The sequence below is a fragment of the Myotis brandtii genome, unplaced genomic scaffold (genome assembly GCF_000412655.1).
Source record: "Myotis brandtii unplaced genomic scaffold, ASM41265v1 scaffold4, whole genome shotgun sequence".
In the NCBI taxonomy this organism is placed as follows: Eukaryota; Metazoa; Chordata; class Mammalia; order Chiroptera; family Vespertilionidae; genus Myotis; species Myotis brandtii.
Window position 1 is genome coordinate 3521638 of NW_005365371.1, and position 27217 is coordinate 3548854.

At 37.9% G+C, this 27217-nt stretch overlaps 1 protein-coding gene across 1 annotated transcript; it reads right to left on the bottom strand.

The window, feature by feature from the left end:
• Positions 1-658: 658 nt before the first annotated feature.
• TFRC (transferrin receptor) lies at positions 659-22059 on the bottom strand. The gene is made up of 18 exons (XM_014545286.1): positions 22001-22059; positions 20981-21185; positions 20277-20475; positions 19051-19200; positions 18804-18906; positions 16590-16703; positions 15913-16011; positions 14905-15044; positions 12818-12981; positions 11673-11792; positions 9554-9639; positions 9311-9374; positions 7701-7768; positions 6531-6589; positions 6234-6315; positions 5612-5833; positions 4420-4560; positions 659-3630 (listed from the first exon to the last, which is right to left on the bottom strand). Exons 1-18 carry the CDS (start codon positions 22034-22036, stop codon positions 3388-3390), a joined length of 2295 nt encoding a protein of 764 aa, XP_014400772.1. The 5' UTR covers positions 22037-22059; the 3' UTR covers positions 659-3387.
• Positions 22060-27217: the final 5158 nt, after the last annotated feature.

Consider the following 27217-nt stretch of genomic DNA (forward strand, 5'->3'; position numbering starts at 1 on the left):
CTAGGAGTTAAGAGGGAGGACGAAGAGGCAAGGCACAGAGAACTTTCAGGACAGTAAAACTATTGTGTAATGAGCTGTAATGGTGAATACATGTCATTATACATTTGTCCAAACTCACACAATGTATACCAAAAGTGAATCTTAATGTAATCTATGGTCTTTCGGCAATGAGGATGTGTCATTGTAGGTTCACTGATTGTAACAAATGTACTACTCTGGTGGGAGAAGTTGACAGTGGGGGAAGCTAAGGGGTGGGGTGCAGGAAGGGAATATATGGGAATTCTTTCTGTACTATTTTGCTGTAAATCTAAAACTGCTTTTAAAAAATCTATTTAAAAAAATGACAACTCAGCTCTCTCCAGTGCACCCTACCTCCAAGGAGCACACCCATGCCATTGCCTTTCTCCTTCCCCCACAGGCACGTATATCCCAACCCCTAAGGAACCCCATGAGACTTGCAACCAGTGGAGAAATGGGTAGCTGCAGCTCATCCTGGGCTAACCCCCTGAGCCTGTCTCCATGGCCCCCTTTCCTCTGACTTCCCAGTGAGCTCAAGCTGCCTGACCATTGTCCATCTGTGTCTCTCCCTGCCCGCCCCCCTGCAATCTGCTTCTTGTTTGGAATGTCAATAAACCCCACTTCTTAAAAAAGAAAAGACTCAGTGTTCAAGCATTTTATTAAACAAGATAAGGAATATCCACATCGTTGCACATATCAGATCGTATACAATTATAATGGCATATCACTTGTTCACAAAGATATAGCTGAGCAGTAGGTTGAGAAGTTTAATTAAGCCATCTTTAACCAAGTAAAATTTCAAGAACATTCAAAGAGGAAACACAGTAAAGGTTATGCAAGTTCTAGAATAGTGAATCATCACACAGTTCACTCCTTTTATCCTTTAGCCTCGAAATGTACATATCTATAACCAGAAAAAAATATGAAGACCTGCAGGTGTCACTAGTCAAATATACATTTCATTCAGGAATAGTAAGCCCTTTACTACCTCTTTGATTGGTAATAACTCAACCTTAAACATAGAGCTTTTAAAAGCAATTTACTGCTGTAAAATGTATGCCCATTATTTGTATTATTCCTTGAAGTCACTGAGCTTTTATTAAAGTATGATAAAGCATGATACTCAAACCAGGAATCCCAGCAATGACCTTTTTACTTCGCTACACTAAATATTATTCCAGATAAAACACTGTAAAGACTAAACAGACTCAGTAGTGAAATAATTCAGTGAGGCTGTAATAATCTAGAACTATTATTAACTTGGGTAAGTGACACCAAGTTTAAAGAACCTTAAGAGACCCTATGGATTTTTTTAGGTAACAATATTGAACTGCCCAGATAACAAACAGCTGATTACATGTTTGAGTAGAGAACAAAGTCTTTACTCATGTAGCCTCAAACTTATTTGTTCACATCTACATTTAACGTATGACCACCATGTACTAATAGGTAGGTAGGTAGGCATGATCAAAGATCCTTTTGCAAGCTGGCTCCCCACACCCTTCTCTCCCCCCTCCCCCCCAGACCTCCTATGCAAATTTCCCCTGCTTTAAGCTAAAAGGTCAGTTCAGGATTCAAGCTTGAATGAACTAAGGTTATAGGAAATAACATGCATATACGGGATAGTTAAATTCATTTGTCAATAGCAAACATTATAAATGTGTGCTACTATTCCGCTAAACAGAAGACCCAGAGAAACCACAAATGTAACGTAACACCACATCAGGTTTAAAAACAACCTTTGAATCAACAAAAAGAATCTCGAAGGAAGTAGTTTTATTTTACCATGGTTGAATTTACCCACCAAATGTTTAATGACCACAAAATGTTCTGCAACTAAAACTAAAAGATAGAGAATTATAGGGAGCTAGAAATATATGTTAGATACTAACGATCTTCAAGCTTTTAAGATGTCATTGCATGAAGAAAATTATGGGAAACACTGTTCCCGATAATTACGTACACCCTTAGTGTAACATATGGAGATCACTGTCTCCGATATAGACACTGTGGTAGGCAAAAACTACCTTGTTCTTTATGCATTATGGAAGACACTGCTCCCGATAATGTGAGTTAGGTTTGTGACAAAGGTACTGGAAATTTTGCAAATTTTGAATTAAAGTTACAGCTTGGATAAACTGAGCTGTAAAATTTTGCTTATGAGTACTACCACAGCCTTTAAGTGCAATTAATTTATAACTTGGTCACAACTCAGTACTTTAGGGAAACTACCGTTTTTATCTACTTGGCTAAATAGAAGTCTAACTTGATTAGCAATCCCTAATTAAATTTAAGTCTCTAATATTTAGCTTTAAATTTTTATTTGAGGCTGTTTTCTAAAACCCTGTTTTCTAAAACAAGTATTGACCATTATAAATGCAAAACTTCCAGTATCTGTTGGGTTTTATTAGCAGATGCTGCTTTTATTTAAAAAAACAAAACAAAAACGACAGTATAACTGTCATAATTATGGAAGGCACTGCTTCCGATAATTATCTTCTATAAAAAAAACCACCATTTATAGTGAACTCTGTCACTGATAAATAAACAATAAATATCTTGAGCCAAAATGATAGGAAGCTTTCCAAAAAATTAACACTTTGACCAAAATTTGGCAGTGTGTTCTTTAAAGTCTGACACTGAGCTTGAAATTAAACACCTAAAACTGGTTCTCTTTCAAAATATCTTGGAAAAAAACAAACAAACAAAAAAACTAAACAAGGCTTATGCGGGAAGGGACAGAGGAAAGAAAATATACTAGGTCTTTGGCTTCTGGTCTCCTCTCTTTGTAAATGATCTTGAGGTTAACACATTAAGGCCTTGCTCCTGCGATAAACAGTTGAACCTTATTTTATCCAGCTAAAGGACCTCATTAGCAAGAAAACAAGTCCCATCTCTTTTGAAAGTTAACTGTCTCATCCAGGGATGAGGAAACCAGCTAAATCCTTAAAGGCATAGATCTTACAACCTGGTATCTGCTATTTGGCATCAAACGAAATACCATGTTTGACCTGCAGCAGACACCACCTTCCTCCTCCCACTCAAGAGACATCAGTGTTCATGTCCTTAGGATTTAGAGCAATAGTTCATGTAACTGGTTCTGACTTTTTTTTATAACTGTAACAGAAAAGAGGCAGTTACCATTACAAAGCACTTAAAATTCTAGAGAAAAACATTCTTTCATGAACACTTTTCAGTGGTTATTCACTTTAACAGGTACCTACCCGGTATTAAAAGCTGCTGCCTAAAGACATCTAGTAGTACCGAGATGAATGGGTAGAACTTTAACAATATTAGGTTTTGTAGCCCTACTGAAAATTTAGCACAACCAGCACAAGTCACAGGTACCCTAAGTTAAGGGTATCACATTTAAAACTCATTGTCGATGTCCCAAATGTCACCAGAGATGGCATTTGCAGCTTCCTGAATAGTCCAAGTTGCTAAAGCCAGCTGGTTTCTGAACAGTGTTTCATTAAAAGCACTGCGATCTTGCCGACGCAGTTTTATGTGCTCCAGTAAAGCTTGGAGAGTGTGAGAGCCAGAGCCCCAGAAGATGTGTCGGAAAGGAGCATCTCTTGGAGATACATAGGGTGAGAGGAGGTGATATTCCACCTAAAAAACAAAACATACAAGAGCGCTGACAGTATTGACTTTGGTTGTGAAGAAAGAATCTGATACAGTAAAACTACAGTCACTATCCCACTTCCAAATGTTCGGTTTCCTTTAATTTAAGAATGCTGAGAACCAGGCTATTAATCTGTTAAAATTGTAAAACTAAATGTCAACTCCTTTGTAAAAGTGAACTCTAATTGTTTTTCTTTGTTGTTGTTGGAGCACAACAACATCTGGAAGATTTGTAAGTTTCTGCTGTAAAAGGATCTTCTGCTTCTTCCCAGCAGTCTGAAGGCTGGATTAGACAACAGAAACGTAGAGAAATGACAGCTAAATCACTAATGATCTCTTCTTTAAACATGTGTTTAGCCCGGCCAGCGGGGTTCAGTGGTGGGCATCGACCTATGAACCAGGCAGTCATGGTTAGATTCCCAGTCAGGGCACATGCCTGGGTTGCAAGCTCGATCCCTGGTGCGGGGTATGCAGGAGGCAGCCGATCAATGGTTTTCTCTTCCCCTTCCCTCCCTCCCCCATCCCTTCCTTTCTGAAATCAATAAAATATATTAAACAATAAAAATGTTTCTAAAGCCTAAAAAAGTCAACACTAGGTTAAATGTTTCTTGTATTTCCAAGTTTGGTGTGTTGATTTAGACCTTGTAAGAGTTAATATCTGTGAATTCTAAAGCAGCAAAGGATTCTAAGCTTCTGAAGTTATACTTTTTAGAAATGCAAGGTTTACCAACTAAATTTAACATATTTTAGTTCTTCCTTTTCTAAGAGGTTACTTACTCTCATGATGCGGTCATTGATTTCCCTCATGACAAGTCTGTCTGCTGTATCTGAATTCTTATAATCTGTTGTTAGTTTGGAAGTAGCACGATAAAAGTCTCCACGAGCAGAATATAACCACTGTAGACTCAGACCCATCTCCTGTAGCAAAAGACATTCCATTCACTATTAGATATTATATTCCTAAGGATGTTATTCTACGCCTTTCTAATTTAGGTGTAGCAACTGAGATTCTGATAAAAGGGGGTGAACTCACAGACAAATGCAAGATCCAGAGAAAGCTAGATTAAAGCACTTGTACAGGAGGTTCCAAGCTCTGTAAACTATAGCAATGCACTCATATTTAAGCCCAGCATATAGTATAAGTATCACTCTTGGTCTCAAAAGAAAACCGTACTAAAAAAATTTAACATAATCTACTTAGTCCAAGTATATAACTCTGTGTAGTATATTGTTCCCAGTTCAAGGGAGAATACATGAAGCATTTTGGTTCAACAAACTTTAGAATCTAGTTATTCCCATCTGGTTAAGTCTCATTTTCTGATCAGCTACAATTTGTTTCAAGAAAGCCATAGTAAGTCCTTGCCACGTATCTCAGTTGGTTAGAGTGTTGTCCCAATATGCCAAGGTTGCTGGTCGATCCCCGATCAGGGCACATACAAGAGTCAACCAATGAATGAATAAAGAAGTGGAACAAAAACTGATGTTCCTTTCTCAATCAATTTTTAAAAATTAAAATAAAAGGAAAGCCATAAGATTTGGTTATCAGTTGGAAACCACTTTTGATTTTATCAAGTTTGAATACTACGCAGGATGAACACTAAATAAGACTGTAACTAACTACTGGCTATGTTCTCTCTCCATCATGTCATCTCCAAAAGGCATATATCTAAACTCACAGGTTCAAAGTCATAGGTTGACACCTATAGTCTCTGGGTCCTAGCTCTTTATGGATTGCCTGGAATACATGAACAATAGAAAACATAGTTCTAGATTCTGAAATACCTGCCATGGTCTATTCTAGATCTATAACCTCCCAAATGAATTATGGATTCTAAGCAAAATAACACCTCAGTTCACTTTAAAATGTATTTTGGTTACCAACTAAGTCTCTCCCCAGGAACAGTTAAACATCATTCTTCAAACTGCTTAATACTGCAGCATTAAGAACCAGATTTTAATTAGTGCTCACCTTTACATCTGTTTTGAACTGGTTCATATCCCTCACAAATGAAAGCATTTTCTCATTATACATGTCATAGTTCAGGTTCAATTCAGCATTATGGGTAAGTTTAATCATGAGCTGACCAGCAACTTCTGCTGCTGCACGTGCCATTTTGTTCAACTCGGGGACTTCCTGATTCAGTACCTCATAAGTATCCTGGGTAGTACCTAAGTAAGGATAATCTGAGGCCTGGAAAACAAAGTGAGGTTAATGTACTCAGGCAGGTTAGAAAAGTAGGCGCCTCACATTCCAGTTACACCATCAAGGTAATAGTAACTATAATTCTTCCTTTGCTTCTAACATGTTCCTAACCCCGGTGTTACTACTCTTAGATGAAATCCTCTAAATCCCCATTGTCCAATAAGCAGGCTGTTATTAACGGATATTACTTAATTGAAGTTTTAGCAAATAAAATCAAATGCTATTAGGCTAATTGAGAACAATTCTATTGTAAAACTGATCATAAGGTAGCATACAATAACTGCATGTGTATAACTTCTTAAAACATTGTAAGCACTCTAGGAAACTTGGTTTCAAATTTGATGAAAGAAGAGCCAAGATACAACACTTCAGAGTTCTTCAGACTTACCCCACAAAAACAGAAAGAAACTGCTGGGATTCCAGAATACGCAAGGAAAGGGAAAGCAGCATCATCAAGAGAAAATTTCTCCCTGCAAGGAAAGAATGTGTTTTTTAGAAAGTTTTCCAAAGAACAGACTATGCTACCATGTAACCTTACTCCTAGCTGCCCCAAAAGTCTTAAAAGGAATCTCTCTAGGTATAGGTAAGCTCACTGCAAAGTTACCCAGATCTCTACCTGACACAGTAGGTGCTACTGCACGATTGTTTTTCTATCAGTTGTTTATTCACTTGTCTCACAACTTACACTTTGTTCATCCAGTTGCTATCCCGATACAGAGACAACCCAGTAACTGGATGTTTCACCTGTTAAATAAGAAATTAAGTTATCATTAAAATGAACCTTTCTGAAATATATTTCTCTTTTATAAACATTTATTAAAAGACACTACATTTTTATTATATCTCCCTGAAAAAATTTTTAGGACAAAACAATTTCAAATTTTTGAAGTTATTCTTACTAAGCTTGTACTGCTAGTGCCTTTAGTTAAGGTGAGAAAAAAAATATATGCTTTCTTAACATTCTAAAGGTGGTTTAACCACAATTTTAAAAAGCCCTCTCCTAGCCTTCATGGTATGTCTATCTCATTTCTTCCTTCTAGCACATTTCATACTACTGCCAGCCTAACCTGCAAACACATTACTGCCTTATTAGAGACCCTATTGTAATCCCTCGTTTCCCATGGAATCAAGGTCAAGTTCCCTGACCCTTGGTTCCCTTCCAACCTTAATCAATCCAATATATAACCGCTAATGGTGTTAGGCAAATTTGATTCCTTGCTCATTCAAAACTATGGTCATTCACATGTCTGTCTCTATTCAATGAATATTTTATCTGACCTTCTGACTTAAGTCTTAGGGATAGTTTAAGTCCATTTAAAACCTTCCTTAACATTCTGACTCTATAGACCTCGACCAGTGATGGCGAACCTATGTCACTTCTGACATGCGAACTCATTTTTTTGGTTGATTTTTCTTTGTTAAATGGCATTTAAATATATGAAATAAATATCAAAAATATAAATCTTTGTTTTACTATGGTTGCAAATATCAAAAAATTTCTATATGTGACACGGCACCAGAGTTAAGTTAGGGTTTTTAAAAATGCTGACATGCCTAGCTCAAAAGGTTTGCAATCATTGCTATAGACAACCTCCGTGGGTACCGACAGTACAGCTTAGGCCCCGTGGAACTCTGCTACATATTCCTAAACAGACTACATATTGTTTGTGATCAGAGCCCTTCGTATACCACCTCCCATGGTTCAATAGGCTGGGGAAAAATAAGCCAAGAGCGTGACTGAAATAACGCTGCTATAAAATTTATTCTAAGTTACTTTAGCTATCAATATTTTTCACCTTATGTGAATTAGGCAAAAAATTAAGTTATATATTTTCGTAATTAGGTATACACTTACGTCTTGCATCGTTTCCTCAATGAGTGAATACAACAATGGGCTGGCAGAAACCTTGAAGTTGCTGGTACCTGCAAAGAGATTATTCTAACATTGCGCCTTCTCTAGTCAAGCAATTTTCACCCTGCTACTTCAACAACTAAAAGTACTTGCAAATAGGAAGACAGGAGGATAATAACCAAGATGAGTGGCATATACAACTATCCTCTTAATGAAGTAGATAAAAGTTCTTTAGTGACCACTAACCTTAATTTGACTCAACCGAATCTCTTACTGCCTGAGTTTGCCTACTTTAATGTTAATGATTTGGTTTTCTTGGTTCATCCATGTTAAGGCATTCATCTGCTAATTGTAAGTAAGCTTGCTATATTCAAAACATTCTGCTGTGCAGGTAAAATGGCAATGATAAATCTAGTAAGATTTCGTTAACTCCCTCCTTTTTTGTCCCAATGGAGACACATTTTACTCTTCTCAGTTCATCCACTGGCTACACCTGCATTTTTAATAACATTCAAACTCTTTTAATTGGTATCTCCATCTATGATGCCACAATATAGTAATATGTGAACTAGTCTCTAGAAGTGCCATTCTACATGACATGATTTAGTTCCTTCTGGTCTAAAACACTGTCCAGACTATTGGTTCTCAAACGTTAGTGCAAGCATATCAAACTAGCAGCCCGCATGCGGCCCACAACGAATATTTTCGCAGCCCAGCCAATATAATGGTCTGTAAGAAATGTTTTAATAAAAATTTCATAACTGAATTTTTAGAATATCCTGTTATGCATAATTATTAATAATGAACTACAACGTTCGCTAATGACTACTATAATTGTGTTGCATTCACTTCCCTTATGCGCCTTACGCACAGGCATACCATTTCTCTCCACTAAAACTAGCAGCAAATATTTTAGCAGCTGATTGCCACAGCATTAGTCTTGTACTGACTTGTTTGGTGTGCGCAACGGGAAATATTTCACTTTCGGAGAACAAGAAAAATAGGTTTATTTGTGTTATGTTTATTAATTTGTGCAGTTATTCAGTGTCTGATAAGTTAGGGTTCAAGAAAAAAATAGTAATTTTTATTAAAATGTTCTATTTTATGTTAACGATTACTCATTTCAGCCCTTTGTATTCAGCACATCTCTACTGAAATAAACCTATGTTTCTATGAAAATTGAAGCTTTTGTATTTTTGCAGCCCGCATAAACTTGAACCTTATTTGGGCCGTGTTAGCCTTTGAGTTTGACATGCTTTGCTTAGTGCATCAGAATCACTTGGAATGCTTGCTAAACCAGTTTGCTGGACCTATGCTCCAATTTCTGACTCAGAAGTCTGAGATAGGCCTGAAATTTCTTCATTTCTAACAGTTCCCAGGTTATCCTGATGCTGCTGCTGTGGGGACCACACTGAGAAACACTGCTCTGGACAAGGCTATCTGCACCCATTTTAACTTAATGGACAATTAAGAGAAAGGTAAGTGAATCTTTTGATCTGGAAATGGCCAATGTAAATTGTAAAAAGTAGTAAGTGCTGCTTTAGAAAGCTTTCTTCTGCTGTTTTGTATTAGTTTATCTAAATTCATGACTAGCTAATGAAAAGGATACTCACCAAGAACAGCTTTATCCAGATTAATGTAAGTGAAAGCCTTTATATGCAAGCTGGAAAGGTATCCCTAGAAGAGAAGGAAAAATACTCATGTATCAATCTAATTATCACCTAAAGTAACCATTATTAGGAATTTCTTTTTAAATTTGGATTCTATTGGGACTAAATATTCTATTGAGAGCATGGTTTCTGGAAGACAAGTTAAGGCAACACAAGTTTGGGTGCCATTCTGGGTGTCGTTAATACCTCCAGCCATTCAGTGGCACCCACAGCTCCGAAGTCACCAGCGCTCCAGCTGGCAAAGACAATGCTTCTTCTGGGTTTAAACCCGCCTGAAAGACAACAAAAGGTTAGCTTCATCTTGGGAAAAAGTATAGGTAGACAAGTGATTTAAAGATAAAATAAAAAACTTCTAACAGCAGATTAAAAAATTCTTTTCCTGCCCTCACCGGTTTGGCTCAGTGGATAGAGTGTCGGCCTGCGGACTGAAGGGTCCCAGGTTTGATTCCGGTCAAGGGCATGTACCTTGGTTGCGGGCACATCCCCAGTCAGGGGGGGTGTAGGAGGCAGCTGATCGATGTTTCTCTCATCAATGTTTCTAACTCTCTATCCCTCTCCCTTCCCCTCTGTAAAAAATCAATAAAATATATTGAAAAACAAAAATTCTTTTCCTTTTGAGGCCCCAGGTGAAAACAAATTTTGAAAGTGATCTACATGATCGATCACATTATAAGGAAATAATAAATGTTGAATCACTATGTTGCACACTAAAGCTAATGTAACATTGTATGTCAACTATATGCAATAAAAATAAATCTTTACAAATTAAACAAAGTAATCTAGAAAAAACAAGGTAGGTAATCATTTGCAAATAAGATTTCCAGTATGCAGCAGGGACCAGCTTATTGAAAGGCACTTTTTTTCAGCTCCATTCTTTGGATCCCTTACCTTCTGGACCAAGATATATTTGAAATCACAGTGTATCTTATTTGAGAACAATTTGCTTAAAAGTATGTAACTTAAAAATTGCTTGAAAAAACAGTTGTTATGAAATAAAATAACAATTCACACATTTATGTTATAGGGAAGAGTTTTCAGAGAAACGACATTAGTGGCAGTTCCTTTGGGGGCTATATGCACCACTGCCCTCCATCCCTTCCCTTTCCCTGAGTATATATTTTTCGAAATGTTAAGCATTGCAACTTACCGTGATCCAAAGATTCAATAATGTGGTGAAGGTTTGCATGTGTGTGTGGGTAGGTATAGAGGAGTGGTAAATACCATGGCAGAAAGGCTTCAAAGTGAGCCTTTATATATTATGTTTATAATATACAAATATTTTCTCATACTCATAAATATATCAAATCATACAAAATTTTACAATCCTATATAATAAAGGGTAATATGCAAATTGACTGAACGGTGGAAAGACCGGTTGCTATGACATGCACTGACCACCAGGGGGCAGACGCTCAACACAGGAGCTGCCCCCTGGTGGTCAGTGTGCCACAAGCCTGGCTGACAGATGCCAAACACAGTGGCCTGCCTCCTCAGCAGTTGGACATCCCCTGAGGGCTCCTGGACTGTGAAAGGCAGGCCAGGCTGAGGGACCTTCTCCCTCTGCACTCTCCCCCGTGCACAAATGTCGTGCACCAGGCCTCTAGTAAAACTATAAAACATTAGTACACAGGTATGTCACTGCTTGCTTTCAAATAGATTCCTTAGGGGCCATGTTAGATTTGCCATATCATTCTGGGTATGTCGAACTCAGAATTAGGGCCAAATATAACACTTTTCAGTATCTCAAAAGAAATGGATGGGCACTGGCTGGGTAGCTCAATTGGTTAGAGCTGTTGTTCCAGTAAACCAAGGTCTCGGGTTCAATCCCCAGTCAGGGCACATACAAGAATCAACCAATGAATGCGTAAGTGGAACAACTAATTGATGCTTCTCTCTCCCTTCCTCTAAAATTAATCAATCAATAAAAATTTTAAAAAAATGGATGATTCCCAGTATAATGAAGACACTGCAAAGTCAAAGGCAGGGATATAATGTATAGCATAGAGAATATAGTCAATGATATTGTAATAACTATATAGTAACAGATGGTTACTAAACCTATCATGGTAATCATTTCATAAGGCATATAAAATGTCAATTCACTACGTGGAACATCTGAAATCAATTTGTATGTTAACTATATTTTCAAAAGTCAAAGAAAGATATAACAAAAGAAAATCTGCTTTATACTAAAGAACTCAGGGTTTAGAAGGAGTGACAAAGGTAAAAGTGAGCAAAGCATACTATAACATTTAAAACTATATGTAGCACATAGATATTCAAGTTCTCAAAATGTGCGCCCTACCTTTAAAGACCAAATCAGAGAATATCTGGGCAAGTTCCAATAGAAGGGCTGTTCCCACACTGGATTTTGCAGCTCCAGGACCCCAGGCATCCCTCTGGGCCCCGACTACAATATAACGACCTTAAAAAAAAAATACAATGAGCTCTTAAATTGTTTTCTGAGTCTAGAATAAGCACATTCATAGAAGGGTAAAAATGAAGTATATGCATTAAGGGTAAGAGAGCTTTAGGATTTTGGGATTAAAAATTCATATGACAATACTAATATTTTTCCTTATTAATATTGGTCCTCTTTTTTTACATTACCAATTAAGTTTACTCATCGACTATGTATTTGTGCTCACCTATCGTATATAATAAAAGGCTAATATGCAAATCAACCAAACGGGGGAATGACTGGTTGCTGACGCGCACTGACCACCAGGGCTCAGATGCTCAATGCGGGAGCTGCCCCCTGGTGGTCAATGTGCTCCCACAGGGGGAGTGCCGCTCTGTCAGAAGCTGGGCTCATGGTTGGCGAGCACAGTGGTGGTGGCAGGAGCTTCTCTGCCTCCACATCAGTTGGACATCCCCCAAGGGCTTCCAGACTGCAAGAGGGCACAGGCCGGGCTATGGGACGAATTTCATGCACCGGGCCTCTAGTTCTTTAATAAGCAACCGAAATCCAAGGATTTTCATTACCCAATGATATGACTATTTGAATGCATTTAAATAGATAGATGACCTATTATCAGTATCAGCAAATTATATCCCATTTGTTGATTCATTATGCATTGTCTATAGCTGTTTTCATGATATAATACCAGAGTTAAATAGTTGCATCAGAGACTGTATGGCCTGCAAAATGTTTATTATCTGTCCCCGTAAGTAGAAATTAGCTTACTGCTGGTCTACTCAATAATTAAAAGCAATTTTTAAGTCATAATGGTCAATTTTTGAAAAGTTACTGTCCTGGGGCTTTATTTAGCTTCCAAGGAAACTGACACCTAAATGATTCACTTTAAGACATATAAGACTTAGCTTTTCACAAAGCCAAGCCAGCCTTCTCTCACTCCCTCCTCTGGCTACATGCTTAACAGGGAGAAAACCAGAAATACATAAATAGAGCAATAGACACAGTTAGACAGAGAAATCGGAGGTCTTTACCTGGTTCTTCGAAGCCTTTAATAACACCGAAGACATTAAAAATTCTTATCTCTTTCAGCACATTGTTCACAGTGAGTTTCACGTTCCTATTCTGTGTGGTTACCAGCTTACATGAAGAATCTGTTTTCCAAGAAGAAGGACAGTCTCCTTCCATATTTTCAGAACTAAAAAACAGAAATCAGCATTCTGAGTTACTGCTACTTTCCCCAAGTTTACAAAACCAGTCCTTCTTACATCCAGTAGAGTTCTAGGTTAAGAGGTCATATAAGAGAACATACAAAATTTACTCCCTAGTGGCTATTTGTTTCTTATTCTGATCTGTAGACAACCATGAGTTTACTTCCTGTTTAAGCACAATGTTCTTACCTTCTTCTTCTGATGTGTGCCTTTCTGCCAGAGAATAGTTATAGTTATAGTTTACATTTAAAATAGATACCAAGATGGACTCAGATGGACTTTTTCTTATATAAAAGTCCATTAATATATTCCCATGTTTGCCCTAGCCCAGCCGTGGGCAAACTATGGTCCGCGGGCCGGATCCGGCCCGTTTGAAATGAATAAAACTAAAAAAAAAAAGACCGTACCCTTTTATGTAATGATGTTTACTTTGAATTTATATTAGTTCACACAAACACTCCATCCATGCTTTTGTTCCGGCCCTCCGGTCCAGTTTAAGAACCCATTGTGGCCCTCGAGTCAAAAAGTTTGCCCACCCCTGCCCTAGCCGGTCTGGCTCAGTGGATAGAGCATCGACTTGCGGACTGAAGGGTCCCGGGTTTGTTTCCCGGTCAAGGGCACATGCTCGGGTTGTGGGCTTGATCCCTGGTAAGGGGCGTGCAGGAGTCAGTTGATCAATGAATCTCTCTCATTGATGTTTGTATCTCCCTCTCCCTTCCTCTCTGAAATCAATAATATATATATATGACTTATGCCCTAACCGATTTGGCTCAGTGGATAGAGCGTCAGCCTGCGGACTGAAGGGTCCCAGGTTCGATTCCGGTCAAGGGCATGTACACCTTGGTTGTGGGCCCATCCCCAGTAAGAGGTATGGAGGAGGCAGCTGATCGAAGTTTCTCTCTCATCAATGTTTCTAACTCTCTATGCCTCTCCCTTCCTCTCCGTAAAAAATCAATTAAAAAAAAAAAAAAAGAGTGACTTAAAGGAAAAGACCTTTAAAAATTATATACATACATACATATATACATATATATCTCCACATTTACTAACTCCACTAACATGGGTAGTATGTATAGAGGCTTATCTCAGTTATAAAAGAATATTCTCAGAGAAAGATAAGTATCACATGATCTCATTCTTATGTGGAATCTAATGAACAACATACACTGAAGAACAAAAATAGATCCAAAGACACAGAAGCACCAAACAAACTGTCAAACCTCAGAGGGAAGGTAGGGAGGGTGGGCGAGTGGGAAGAGATTAACCAATGGACTTGTGTGCATATATGCACAACCCAAGAACACAGACAATAGTGGTGAAGGCCTGGGTAGTGGCCGGGGGCATGCACCAAGAGTTCACCAGTTTGACTGCTGGTCAGGGCAAATGCCCAGGTTTCAGGGTCGACCCCCAGTAGGGGGTGTGCAGGAAGCAGCTGATAAATGTTTTTCTCTCATCAATGTTTCTATCTCTCTCCCTATCCTTTTCCTCTCTCTAAAAACCAACAAAAACATTTAAAAAAAGAAAAGAAAATCCAGAACTAATGAGTATTATAGCTCAACATAAATTCCAACAGATCTTCTCCAATAACTGAATGGGTTGCCATAGGCAACAAAACGTTTAACCACAGGAAGCATTCAAGCACAGCTATGCCAGGAATACTACACAAAGAATTCACTGAGTGAATTGAACAAGGACTCCTTGAGTTTATAAATCCAAGGTCTATCATTAATATCACTTTATGTTGGAAAATCTCATTTTTTATCTATACCAAATTAATAGCTATCCATCCCCAAAATGTTCCAAATGTGGAAAACAATAGCCAATTGTTTTAAGACTTTATCAAATCAACAGATTATTCTCCTTAATCATAAAGTCTCACCCTGAAAGGCAGTTTTCAAATAAGAACTTACTCAAACAGTTTCTCTGCAGCAGCTCTGGAAATGGTTTGGACAGGTATATTAGGCAATCCCGATGACTGAGACGGTGGAAACTGAGTATGATTGAAAGAAGGGAATCCTGGCGTATAAGGGTCACCTGTTCCCAGATGAGCCTAGTAAAACAAAAGAGCAATCACTTCTATCAGGTACTTGTTCAAGAAATTTCCTTGTAAGATTCAGATTGAGTATGAGGCTATAGCCCAAGCTTAGTTTAGCACCTTAAAGTCTGTAAGTCTGAGTGGCGCTATGATACGTGACTCTTGCTTTTTATGGCATATGCCAAATTCAATTCAAGACACTACAATAGTCTCCTCATATCAGTGGGAAATATATTCCAAGACCCTAGTGGATGCCTGACACTGTGGATGAGTACTGAACCCTACATATACTTTATTGCTTCCTCTTTGGCATATTCAAACTGCTAGCATCCCACATCTTTCTTGAACATAACCACTGTGATAACATGCCAGGCAATCTGATAACTGAGATGGCTACTTAGTGACTAATGGGCAGGTAGTGTGTGTAAAGTTGATACATTGGACAAAGGGATGATTCCAATCGCAGGCTGGACAGAGTGGGATAACTAAAAAAAATTCTTTTAATTTTATTTTATGTTTAAAGTATTACAAATAGTAGTACATGTCTCCTTTTCAAAATTTCATTATGCTACTCAGGAAAGCACACAATTTAAAACTTAAGAATTATTTCTAGAACTTTCCATGTAATATTCTTAGATCACAATTGACAGTGGATAACTGAAAGCAAAACCGTGGATACTAGGAGACTAGATTATACTGATCAAGTACTTTTAGCAATAAGTAGCAACTAGGTTTCAATGTCATATAATTTATCTTCTTGCTTACTGCTAAAACTCTCCCAGACAAAAGTATTTAAGGAAGGCACAGTTTTATTTTTACTAATGTAAGTGAAATCTAGCAATAATTTAGAGAACCCAAAAACTCATTTGCTCAAAGAACTCACATGTCCAAACAATGGAAGCTCTGCATCAACAATGGGAAATTTAGTATGGTCCATGTAGATCAAAACACCAATTGCATTTAAACTTTCAGCATTTGCAACCTAAAAAACGAAACACAAAGCTCAGAATATGAAGAACTAATCATATAAATTTAAAATACATACTAGACTTTATGCTGACAAAGGGTTACAGAGGATAACACCTATACTCCCAATATTCAAAATAGCTTATGTTTAGGAAAAATGTCTTAATATTCACTAAGAGTTTATTAGAGAAATAATAAAAACCCATCCAAGATATTTACTGTCTTAATATGTTCCATTCTAGTTGCTTGTGTAGATTTGACTTTTAATTTTCCTTTTTCTAAAAACTAGTTATAATTGAATTCTATATATATACACAAAACTGTTACATAGGTACAACTTAAACTGCTTTCACTGAAGCATTTTTGATGAGTTCATTTTCACTGAAAGACAATGGCTACAAAATAATCCAAGCAGATATGCCACAGTTTTGAAGTATCCTATTGACTTTAGATAATTGGTATTCATTAAGTACTTTAATAAATTTATATTTTCAGGTATGAGCATTTAAGACCACTTGTTTTCAGAACATAATAAAATTAACAATAGCATTTAACTGAGGAAGATTATGACAACAATGTATAACTCATACTTACCTTTTCAGCAAATGTGATTTTCCCTGCTCTAACAAGCACTAAAGAGCCATTCACAGAAGTGCTTAAAGCCTCAAAGTCTTGTTTAGTGCCAAAATTGGCATGGACCAATTTACCCTAAAATAAAGACATTGGATTTAATGAGTGTTATGGTACTAGAACAGCCATAGAGTCTAAGGCAGAATGGTTTTACAGATCAAACTCAAGACAGGGTAAAAGAGGGCCAGGACCTAGAAAGGATACATGTGATTTCTAAAGTCAAAAGTAGTCAGGGTTGCCTGGCCATATTGTGGCTCACTGGTTGGTTGAGCATCGACCCATGAACGAGGAGGATGATTCGATTCCTGGTCAGGGCACATACCCGGGTTGCAGGCATGATCCCCAGAAGGAGGCAGCCAGATCGATGATTCTCTGCTATCGATGATGTTTCTATCTCTCTCTCCCTTCCTCTCTTGAAATCAATAAAAACCTATTTTTTAAAAAAGTAGTCAACGTTATCAGGAATGAAGTCAACATTTCTGGCCTCCTACATTCATGTCTTTCATTATCCCACACTGTCTTTAATCTACATTGATATAGTTAGATTAAGTTAAGTACATTTAATTTATTTTATGTTGCTTCAGACATCTTGGGGGAAGAGAAAGGATAACAAGATATGTTAAACAGAGACATATACCAATATAAATATTGTAGGCTAGCCATGGCAGCATCAATTACATAATGGTCTCATACTTGAACCCCAGACAATTGAAGACATACATACTCCCTAACTGAAAGCTGATAATAAATTTGTCTAAGAATGGTCTATTATAACAAAGTGACTTGCATAGATCAATATTTAGATGTTTATATAAGCTGTCATCATAATGTTCCTAAACTCTACTAATCCAGTTCAGATAAACTGACATTAATAACCAAATATCTAAATAGAGAAAGCTTGCAGGGGAACTAAAATCCTCAATGTTTTTTAGCAGAACAATCCACCCACCTCCAAACCCCTAACTTGTAGGTAACGACACAGCACAGATTAAGCAGGAAGACAGAAGAACAATAAAACTTCATCTGGCTTAAAAGGCATCCACTAGAAAGGCCCCTGACATACATATATGTGGCTTTTTAACCTGAAAAAGCTATATAGAACTATTCTATCCAGATGTTTTTTAAATTTCTGTAATAGTTGGGCCACATTTGCCTAAATTTCATAATATCAAGAATTAAAGAATCAAGCTATCAAGCTAAGATTGGTTGCAACCAAGATGGTATTGATCTGTCCCCGCATAAGGGGGAATCTGATATATGCAAATAACATACTACCATGTGTCAGGCACTGTCCAAAGCTCTAGGACACAGTAATAAATGAAACCAACTCCTAGCTCTTTATATTCCAATGTAGAATCAAATGAATAATGTCAGGTGCCACAGGTACCATGAAGAAAAATAAAGCAAGGTAAGAGGAAGTGATTAAAGGAAGGACATTTTTGATAAGGTAATCAAGGAAGATTTCCTTAGGGAGGTAATCTTCTATATCTATAAAAGGCTAATATGCTAAGTGTCTGACCGTTTGACTAGTAGCTATGATATCCACTGGCCACCAAGGGGCAGCTCAACACACAGGCATGGAACAGACTGATGAATCTTAGAGGGAAGAGGGGAAGGCGGAAAGAGATTAACCAAAGATCTTATATGCATACTAGAGGCCCGGTGCACAGATTCGTGCACCAGTGGGGTCCCTTGGCCTGGCCTGTGGGGATCGGGCTGAAACCAGCAGTCCGACATCCCCCGAGGGGTCCTGGATTGTGAGAGGGCACAGGCCAGGCTGAGGGACCCCATCGGTGCACAAATCTGTGCACTGGGCCTCTGGTATTAGATAAGAGACTTGCACAAAGTGAGGAAACAAGCCATGCAGATATTTAGGGAAGAGTGGTCCTGGCAAAGAAAAAGGCAAGTTTTATAAAGGCCTTGAGGTGAGAGTGTGCTTGAATTTGAGTGTTTGAGGAACAGCAGGGAGATTAAGAGTGGTCAGAGCAGAGTGAAGAGAAGGGAGCAGTAGGATTACTTGGAGTCTTGCCAACTAAGATGAAGATTTAGGGTTTCATTTTAACCAGTTACATTTTACAAGTAAATTTATACTATAACTCCTAAGAATAGTAAAGACAATGAGCTTGTGAGCTATTCAACAGAGAGAAAAGAAGTCATGCACTATTTTGTCTTACTTACAGTAACTGTCGTAGCCTTACTATATGCCACATAACCCTGAGGATTCTCCACGAGGTATGGCCCGCCATTGTTTGTAGCAATTACGGTCACTGAATTTGGATCACTGTTAAAAAGATTATTTTAAAATGAAGCTAAGACCACCATTGGAAAAAAAATTAAATGGCTTTAATACACTTAGTCTTTGCTATATTTATCATAACTAAAAGTAGCTGCTTCTATAAAATAAGTTTACCATCTTTCAACATACCTGCTTTTGACCTGAATCTTAACAAAATGTTCATTATGCCAGGCTTTGCTGAATTGAAGTTTACGGAATCTATCTTCAATATAAAAAGCAAGGTTTGTATCTTTTTGAGATCCAGCCTCACGAGGGACATAAGAATTTTCATTCAGCTGCCTGGAGGAAAAATGTCACTGTTAAAATATTAAACTCAAATATCAAGCAAATTGTTTTTTAACTGAGAGAACATTGGTTAATAACATTACATAAGTTTCAGGTATAGACCATTATTTTTACCTACTTTAAAGTATTGTGAATCCCCTGAAAGCAAAACTTATTATTCTGATCTGCCATGGCTATTTGTAAATATACATGGCATATTAATTATTTGATCTTTTTCTTTTAGTAGACAATATTCTCATTTCATCCATAATGCCTGATGAACAGTATACACAAAAGTATTCATCAGATGTGATAAAAATGCCAATATTTCTAATTTAAGACTAAAAGAACTATTGTACCATTGGAAACTATAGGAAGCTAGTATGGCTAGAAAAAGGTAAAATATAAATTTGTTCTTTACAGAGTTAGATATGTGTGTAAGGAAGAACTTAAAAATCTAAGGATTGCCCTTTTGTGGCTCAGCTGGTTGAGCGTGGACCGCACCAAAAGTTGCCGGTTGATTCCCTATCAGGGCACCTACCCAGGTTGTGAGCTAGATCCCCCGTAGGGGGGGTGCAAGAGGCAGCCAATTGATGTTTTTATCTCTCTATATAATCAATTTAAAAAAATCTAAGGACAGAAAGAAACCTTACAACACTTCTTAAGACATGGATTAATGAGTGAGAACCAGAAGAAATCAAAAAATACTAGAGACATGTCAATTAGTCTCCATCTAGAGGATAAAGATGACTTGGCGAGAGTAGCAGAGCTTAGCATGATCTAAAAAAGGGGTTAGTACCAACAATAAATTTTAAAAATGGGTTAGGATGGAAAATCAGAGCAAAAAAGTCTGATAGCAAGCAACAAAGAAGCAGATAACAAAGATTAAGGACCTGTGAATTCTTTTTAAGAAAAAGGAGAGTCCCCACAAAAGTTCTACTTTTTTCCCTATCATAGTTTGAATTCTTTACTGACTCCTTTACCCTCTAACAAAACATGGGAAGCCTCCCCTGCTCTAAAAAGCCTTTCCTCCAGACCGGTCACCTTTGTTTAGATATTCAGGTCCAACTTGTGAAGTCGCTCTAACTCACCTGATTGTCTTGGTGAAGTCTGCCGAATTCAGTTTCTCTGACAACATTGCTTTGAGGTCTGACCAAAATAAGTGGGGAGATACTTCAGGCAAGTCCTCTTCAGTTTCCTCTTCAGTCTCTACCGCTGCAGACTCTGTTTGCTCACATTCAGTTTTTGGCTCTACACGTTTACAATAGCCCAAATAGCCAATCAAAAATCCTAGGGATGAAAAAGTACAGAGCTGAATTCACAGGATTTTATTTATAATCTATTCCTATAGGGGTTAAAATATTTTCAGCTTAGTCTTCAAAATGCTGGTTTTAATCAAATTTAAAGCAATTATAAAGGAATCAATGTATGTTTTATATATTTTAAACCATTTATCTAATAAATTATATAACTTTATTTTAAACAGTTACTTTTTCAAAGCATGGGTGACTTTTCTTCCTAGTAGCCTTCCTTGAATCCTTAGGCCAAGCTTCTAATGCTACAAATATCCTGGGCCTATTTCTCGTCTAACACTTGCACGTTACACTGAAATGATTCATGTGCCTTTCTCCCACCAGGCTAAACTCAAAGACAGGTTTAGAATCTTAATTATTGTATTTCTACTACCTTGCACAACGGCACATAAGAAGGTACAATATAAATGTTTGGTGAACTGAATTAACAACTTCCTAGAATTGGTGACAAGGAACATTTAAAGTTTAAATGGCACTCTTACCGATCAAGAAAAAGATGATTACAGCAATAGTCCCACAGCAGATTAATCCATTAAGCCTTTTCCGTTTGGCGTGAGCACGATTACCCCTCACGTTATTGTCAATATCTTCTTCCTCTGCAGCTAGTTTCATCTCCACACGACTGTTATCGCCATCTACTTGCCGTGTAAGACTAAACCGGCTGTATGACAACGGTTCTCCACCAAACTGAGATTTTTTTAAAAATAAAGAAAGCATTAAGAAGGGAGGAGGGACATTAACAAAAAAGTTTGGTTGGGTAATATACTTATTATTGGGCCATTACTATGACTTGCGATATATTCTTAAGGAAAAAGAAGTCCCTGCCCTAGCTGATTTGGCTCATTGGATAGTCGGCCTGTGAACTGAAGGGTCCTGGGCCCCATTCCAGCCAAAGCCATGTACCTGGGTTGCAGGCTCAATCCTGACCCTGGTCGGGGTGTGTGGGGGAGGCAACCAATCGTGTTCAGGAAGCAACCAATTTGTATGTCTCTCTCACATCGAGGTCTCTCTCTCTCTCTCTCTGTCTCTCCTCCTTTCCACTCTCTCTAAAAAAAAAAATATCCTGCTGGGGTGAGGGTTAACAACAAAGGCAGTTCCCTTTTCAAACCAATATTCTTCTGTGTATCCAGTTCTGTCAATGGCAGGTTAAGGCTAGAACATATACTGACTGGCCTTCTTCATCTCCTTCAGCCTTTTCATTCAGGGTTGGTTATGCAAATACATGTTGATCTGTGCTTTTAGTTCTTCTGATCTACTTGGCAGTTCCCCTCCACAATGCCCCAAATACCCTGAAAGACCCAACAAGATTTTCTATAATTAATTCTATTCAAGACTAAATATATTCTTCTTTTGTGGGATGAGTTATGATCACCATTTCAAATGTAAATGAATACCTGATAATAGCTTTGGATATTATTTCATGCTTACTTGGTGAAAGTCATTATTGCATACTTCATAGTCTTACAAACTGTTGAGAGAAATATAAACTTAAAATATCTTACCAAGTTGGAGAATGTTGATCTGGCTTGATCCATCATTCTGAGCTGCCACACAGAAGAGCCTAGTAATAAAACAATTATAATGAGATAGATGCATTGCATCAAAATAATAAAAGCTTTTATTACCACACTAGATTATGTATCAAAGTTACTTTTAAAACATTTTTTATTTTATATTTTAATTCTTCATTTTTAAATTTTATTATTTAATCCTCACCCGAGGATATTTTTCCATTGATTTTTAGAGAGGGTGGGAGAGAGGGAAAGACAGAAATATCAACGTGAGAGAAACACATCTATTGGTTGCTTCCTGAACACGCCCGACCAGGCAGAAGCCTGCAACCTAGGAACATGCCCTTGACCAGAATAGAACCCAGGACCATTCAGTCCACAGGCCAATGCACTATCCACTGAGCAAAACTGGCTAGGGCTTAATTTTTATTTTTTAAAATAGATTTGTAGATTTCAGAAAGGAAGGGAGGAGCGAGACAAACATCAATGATGAGAGAATCATTGATTGGCTGCCTCCTGCACCCCACCTATTAAGGATAGAGCCCACAACCCAGGCATGTGCCATGACCAGGAATCGAACCATGACCTCCTGGGTTCATAATCGACGTTCAATCACTGAGCCATGCCAAACAGGCTCAAGTTTACTTTTAAATATTATCACCTTTCTAGAAAGGGCTTCTCACCAAGATATTTAGTTTACATGACAACTAAGTTTATTGACATCTTTGCTTAGATCTCAAATTGAGGTGTGGTGAGTAGACAGCCTCAAGGACATTATTGGGAGAAATAAGAAATTTCAGTATAAATTATATACTGGAACAGTATTGCATCAGTTAGATTTGGGGAATGTGATAACGGTATTGCGTTTTTGGAGAACGCCTTGTGCTTAGGAGATTAATGGGTAAAAATTTAAGGATGAGGTATTGTAATGTCTGTAACTTTCATTTAAAAAGTATATAAGAAATAAAGCAAATGTGGAAACTGTTAACGACTGATGAGTCTAGGTAAAGGGTGTATGGATATGCATATTACTGTTATTTCAATTTTTCTTGTAAATCTTTTCAAAATTAAAAACGTGGGGAAAACTAGTTAGACTGTCATCCATGGTATGTAGATTTATGTAACTGAATTTAGTCGAAGGCATAAATACAAAAGAAATAGACTGGCACCTGAAAAAAAAATACAACAAATCATCTTCAATAGAAAAAGAGAAAACCTGATCCTTCTGATTAAAAGAACAGTTCCTATAAATGACATGATAGATCTTTGATGCAAAAAGAATACACAAAAGGAAAAACATAGAGTATGCTATTTCCTAGATGAAGAGCCAAATTATCTGAGAGGTTAAGTGACTTGTTCAAGGCTGAAAAATTATAATCTAAAAATGAAGTTCAATGTGTTACTGGGTTATAGAAATTATGTTCTCATTTCTAAAAATATTAAGAAACTAATTTTAACAAGACATTATATAAACTGGAATTAGAAAAGCCTCCTATCAAAACCTATTAACATATTTTACTTAATTCTGTAGCTTTAAAGACCAGAGCCAATAACCAATAAATAGATCATATTCTTAGAAGCACAAACTCTTGCCCCATCTGGTACAAAATGCTTATCACTATCGTTGCACCAGAACTGCCCTAACCCAATCACTAGAGCCAGAACTAGAAGGCCCCACCCTGAACCAATTTTAATCATCCTTTTCTAGGAAAAAGCAGCTTACTTTAATGCTCATCTGAATCAGCCATTCCTCAAGGCTTCCAGTTTTAAATTAATTTTAACACTAAAGTGACAACATATTTAAAAAATGATCTAAATAAAGGATTTAAATAAATTATGAGATTGAGTGATTGCAAGCCTACATTAATAAAACATCTAAGTATGGTTTTGTATCATTAAAATCGAAGCACATTTTTTACTGAGAAAACAGATATTCCTATTTCAATCCCCAGGTATAAAATTAAGACTATAACATAAAAGAAATCAAGTTAGAGGAAAAAAGTGTGACCTAGGCAATTCCTATTTTAACATATCTGTGAAGAATATAATGCTATGATATCCACAAAAGTTATTCTGAAATTTTATACAGAGAATTTGAGTCATTCTTTTAAAATTACCTCACACACCAATCTGTTTCAAAAAATAAAATAAAACTACCTCACACACAGTAAAGCCTTCTATTTAAAAGAACTCCTTAATGAATTTTCTTCCAACTGAAATCATTAATTTAAATGTTCTAAAAGCACGAGAGAGAAACTTTCCAGACTAGTTGCAATAACACTATCCTATCTACAAACACACCCAGCAACTCTTATTTGGCTTATTTCAAGATATCACCACCAATGCTGATAATCTATTACAAGAAACAAACCAGCCCTAAACAGTTTGGCTCAGTAGACAGAGTTGGCACAAGGACTGAAGGGTTCCGGGTTCGATTCCAGTCAAGGGCACGTACCTCCATTTCAAGCTCGATTCCTAGCACTGGTCGGGGCTTGTATGGGAGGCAACCAATTGATGTGTCTCTCTCACATTGTTGCCTCTCCCTGGCTCTCCCCCTCCCTTCCACTCTCTCTGAAAATCAATGGAAAAATATCCTTGGGTGAGGATTAATAAAGAGAAACAAACCAAACATCACCTTGATTTTTATTCATATGAGCACCTGGTATATCTTTGGTGTTCTTAACAATAAATGGGAAAACTACTCAGTTGCTCACATTAATAATGATAATTAAGGTAAGCAAAACAGAGCCCCCTGTGTTTCTGAACATGAAATGGAAGGAGGATCTGAAATGTTTTCAATTGAGCCATGGAATGGAAGACAGGAGACAGGCAAAGGTAGTAGACTACAATCTCAAACTTCTTTAAAATTCAAATATTATTCCCACTTTCTATAAATGTGGCATTAATTTCTATTTAATTTTTTAAATATAGTAATTATCTTGAGGTTTTGAGACACTCCTTTGGGGTGTCTCAAAACCAGGAGGGCAGGAGATCAGGAACTAAAATATACTTTCACCTATTTATAACACTCAAAGCTGCTACTCCATTTTACCTGAAATAAAAACAAGACACTTGTTATCACTGAAAAACTACCTTCAGTTTAGGAAAGAGGTCAGTTTCAAAGTCCCCGGAGCTCAGATAAAGTGAAGTTCCTTTTGCCTGCTTGAGGCTGTTCTAGAGGCCTTCACTACCTAATACTTCACTGCCCTCTACTTTCTCCAGAATGAAACAGAAGCCAGTCCTGCCCTTACCCACTAACATTCTTCCCCTGTTCTTGAAGTCCTACTCAAGGGCCATCTGTGAAGCCTCTTCTGATTGCTGTGCCTATCCTAAATAATTCTTGACATGGAATTACATGGTGACGAGATTCTATTTCTTAATACAGGGGCATGCTTAATGTATGAAGTTCATTTTTCACATCATTTGGGAATGATAAGAATGCAATGAAAACCTGATACCTGGAATCTTTTCCTATCGGTCACTATTCTGTTTCATCCTGAAATCACTGAGCAAAGCTTGGGTAGTAGGGAGATTTTTAAAAGTAGAAAACTTTAAAGCTTACATGGGTAGGGCTCCAAGACCTCAAGCAATTGATTACAGATACCCATTTTGCAAAATACTGCCAGTGAAAATGAGACTACATGAACTTACAAAACTTGCTGGACCCTCGGACCTCATACTTGAATATACACAAAATGACTCGTAAAGAGAAGGTCAAGGTCTTTCCTAGCTTTAAGAGTCTAAATTGAAAAGGCAGTGGAGGAAATCAAAGAAAACAAGCAGCATCTATATTACCATTCAGCTTTCTGAAAAAAGACTGCCCAATTGGAAGGTCAGGACCACTTGAAGTCATTGCGGTTTACCTGTGTAGTGGTCAGGGAAAGCATACAGAAGGCAAACACACAAGAAGAGTTCCAAAAGACCTCAGAGGACTTTAAAAAAAAATTTTTTTTGAGAGAGAGAGAGAGAGAAGAGAAACAGATTAGTTGCCTCCCACACAGAGCCTCAATCCGGGATCAAACCTGCAACCTGGGTATGTGCTCTGACCGGCAATTGAACCCACCACCTTTGGGTGAATGGCAGGATGCTCCAACTACATCAGCCAGGACAAGATCATTTTTAACTAGCTTTCATTGTTGTCTAATTCAAATTCAGCCGTGAGCCTTGCTTCATTTTTAATAAGTACATGTACATTATCAGAGGCAATAAATGCCTCCCCTTAGGGCACAATTAGCCCAGGCACTCTTCCCTACCCAACAATCTTCAGCACAGACTAGACTAGAAGCACGCCATTGCCTGACAAAGAACATTCCATCAAAGACAAATTATTGTAGTTAATCCTCACCTGAGGATTTTTTCTATTGGTTTTCATTGAGTGGAAGGGAGAGAGAAATATCTATTGGTTACCTCCTGCACCCGCCCAGGGACCCTGGATCCCAGGTGTGTGCCCTGGGACCTGAAACCCTTTGATGTGTGTGCCGACACTCTTGGCCAGGCTCAAAGACAGATTAAAGGGTGCTTTGCTATTAATAGACTTGGAAAATGTTATATCAATGACAAAAATGTTTTAATTCTGGATTTTCTTGTCAAGCGTACTGAGTTTATTATAATCCAAAACTGAGGGGTGTGTGTGGCTGTGGGGGTGGGGGGGCGAGGGTTAGCAGGGCCAGCAAGTACTAGCGCGCCTACATTTTCACAGTAAAAATCAACTTTCGTAAATCACTTAAAATATCTGTCAAAGGTCAAACTCCCCAGCTCAGAAACAACTGAATCAGCATCTCGTATTCCAAACTCATATTTAAGCACAGAATAGAGATATCAGGTATCTAAATAACCTCGGTAACAGGACAACTATTTCCTACTGCAATCCTGTCAACCCCCTCCCTCCCCACCCCTCCCCTCGCCAAGAAAACGGGATAAAATAGCCATCAAGTTCTCTGAGGGACCCAAGGTCACCGCAGTGGACAGAGGTAAAATGCACCGAAAAGAGCCAAGTCACAAAGCACTATCCTCCCAGCGACCACCTTAGAGAGCCGCCGACCAGAAACGGCGACACAATGGACCTTGGACCCCCTCGCTGGTTGTGCAAATCGATTCCAATGCAGATAACTTCTGCTAAGCCTCCTCTAGACCACAGCTTTCACAGGGTACACGTTTCATGCCCAGGGTCTCCCATTTCATAGCGAGGCGAGCCAAGCCAGTCGGGTG